Source organism: Phytophthora parasitica (assembly GCF_000247585.1).
Source record: "Phytophthora parasitica INRA-310 unplaced genomic scaffold supercont2.27, whole genome shotgun sequence".
In the NCBI taxonomy this organism is placed as follows: domain Eukaryota; phylum Oomycota; class Peronosporomycetes; order Peronosporales; family Peronosporaceae; genus Phytophthora; species Phytophthora nicotianae.
This window is the reverse complement of record NW_008649013.1, coordinates 865,279-867,849: the sequence shown is the minus strand read 5'-3', so window position 1 is coordinate 867,849 and position 2,571 is coordinate 865,279. Positions and strand designations below refer to the sequence as shown.

The window sequence follows — 2,571 nt, the reverse complement described above, 5'->3', positions numbered from 1 at the left end:
GGAGAAGTCCAAGAAGGAGAAGTCCAAGCCTAAGAAGGAGAAGTCCATGAGGGAGTGTTCGCTCTCGCTCAGCAGCGCAATACAATGCTCTTAGCCGGCCCCGAAGCGCTACTTCCGTTTCGACCTCACCGTGGGCACTTCACAGGACATTGCTGACGACTTGGAGGCCCTCTTCAAAGAGGCCGCACTCAAGGATGAAAGCGTGCGCGAGTTAGCTTACCCATGGACTGACTTCGAGGTGTGGTATGATCAGGACGCCTTTCTCCATATCCACGTGGAGCACCGGCGCTGGTGGATAAAATTTCTCCCGCGTTCCTCGACTGGCAGCTGAACATCCCATACCGGTCGCAGCAACTCCCCAACAACCATCGGTAGCTTAAGATGCAAGCTCACATTGCCCGGATTAAGTTTCTCAGCATGTGCATCGAAACGTGGGGCTATAACGGCTTCTTGAGTCAGTTCGAGGTCTGTACCAGCAGTTGACGGCTTATGTGGACGGGAGGACAGCCAGGGCGGAATACTGGAGACGCCAAATCGTATTACGGCCCGGTTATCGAGAACCTCCGCGAGCTGTTGCGTCGTGATCCTCAAGCTTACACGGGGAAGATGAAGAGCGCTCTCTAACCGTTTCGCCTGGACGAAGGAGGTTTCTCTAATCTGACTTCGCTTCTAGTGAATCTCGGAGCTCTAGACCCGAACAACCCCAAGAAGGAACATAGGTTGAGCGATCGAGCTCTATCTCGTGTCCTTCATGACATTATCTCGCGCCGCATGATTCAACCGTGGTGGTTCGGAGTAGGATGGCCCTGGGATAGTCTTCGAAACTGCGCGAGAATTGTCCAGCGTGAAGTGAAAGAGGCGAAAGTCCTACGCGAAGGCACGTACCAGGAGCCCACGGCACCAGCCTACGACGAACGCAAACTAGAACGCGCGGGTTGGACCCACTTCATGTTCTCGGACGCCACCTTCGCAGCGAGAGGGCCAGGCAAGGTTCGGGCATTCGGTTTAGGCGATGATGGCACCGAGAAGAAACCACTCGCTACGACGACGTCTGTGAGTGAGACTGCTTCCGTTCCCGCGGTGGAGGAATGTTCTACGCCTTCGGCAACCAAGAGGGAGCGCTCCAGCCAGTTTACGAACGGTGCCAGTATTTGCGTCGGCCTCGACCTCTATCGCCAGGGCTTGGCGCTCGGCTTCGGTGGCTCAGCGTTCCGTGGCCCGACGTCCTTCACTGGTTGGTCAGAGGCGCTCTCGCAGCCCGACACCGGAGTTATCGCGCCTACTAAATGCACTCGTTCGAAAGGACGGGTCGCCGAGGGTGAGGAAGCGCCGAAGTCGAAGAAATAAGCCGGCAAAGTCAGTTGAAGGCAGCGTCACTCTTGTAGCCATTACGCATGTAGTCCAGTGATTGAATACAACGATTTCCGTCACTTTCGTTATTGCCTTATTCGTAACAGTTCCAGGAGGGAACCAGGATACTGAGCTCCACTCAGCAAGCGAGTTCCCCGTGCACATCCCAAAATATAAGTCGAGATTAGAAATCCAAATAAAATCAAAATCTATAAATCCAGAGATAGAGAACGTGTTAAATCAGAATTTCGGGCACAGTACAGAGCCGAACCGCGCCGAAAGAAGGGTTCACAAGGGGCCGAAATAGAGACCCCTGGAAGGACGGTGTAGTGAGTCTCCTTAGCTCGAGAAGAACAGCTCTTCTTCATAGACTGCAGCGTTCGCTACAGTTAAGCGGGCGCTTCGACAAAGTTCAGATAGCCCATCTTCCTTCCTGCGAGCATCCTCGAAAACTTGTATCATCGGTCCGTACGTGGACAGGAGCGTGCTTTTAGATCGCCATAGAGTCTCGTACGTTGCTAACAGCACTGGATACTGTACTTCTCGGTCTTTTCTCCGGCGGGCCAGGATGTCAACCAGGTGATAGTCGCCTCCAGTAATCGCCGTCTCCTCCCCTCCTATGGAAAGACGCTCCACATAGCTTGGCGACGGTAAATCTTCTTCGAGCAGATGCCCTTCATCATCATCCTTGGGTTTCATTTCAATCCCATCTGAAACGTTCGAGGGGAATGGCCGACTCCATCGCCCATTGAACTTCTTGAAACGATTCACATTCACGGTGACAACCTTGTTCGGATATGACGGAATCGCAATCCGGTAAGCGTTCTCGCCCACAGTCCTCACTTTCCGGTACGGTCCATGCCACGCGAAGGCGAGTTTCTTGATCCGTCGTTCTCCACGGCGAGCCCGGAAGTATTGGTAGACCCAAACCGGGCCTCCTTCTTCGAACGTCACCGCCTTCTGGGCGTCTAATCTCTTCTCGGGGCGTCCCTGAGCCTTGTGTAGTTAGCGCTCCACCATCCGGCTCTTGTCTCGTAGGAACAGGAACAGCCGGCGTCGAAACGATGCCACTTCATTGCTCTTCCAATCGCTGTTGGTGTTGAGGAACGCCAAGTCTAGAGGTAGCACAGGATCCTTCCCATACAGGCTGAAGAACGGCGAGTCGTGCAGGGCTTCATGGAATGAGGTCCGGTAGGCAAACAGCACCCTAGGCAATAATAG

At 54.1% G+C, this 2,571-nt stretch overlaps 1 protein-coding gene across 1 annotated transcript; it reads left to right on the top strand.

The window, feature by feature from the left end:
- Positions 1-489: 489 nt before the first annotated feature.
- Positions 490-1,347, top strand: PPTG_11703 (hypothetical protein; the record flags this gene model as incomplete). The annotated part of the gene is made up of 2 exons (XM_008907833.1): positions 490-580; positions 674-1,347. 2 exons carry the CDS (start codon positions 490-492, stop codon positions 1,345-1,347), a joined length of 765 nt encoding a protein of 254 aa, XP_008906081.1.
- Positions 1,348-2,571: the final 1,224 nt, after the last annotated feature.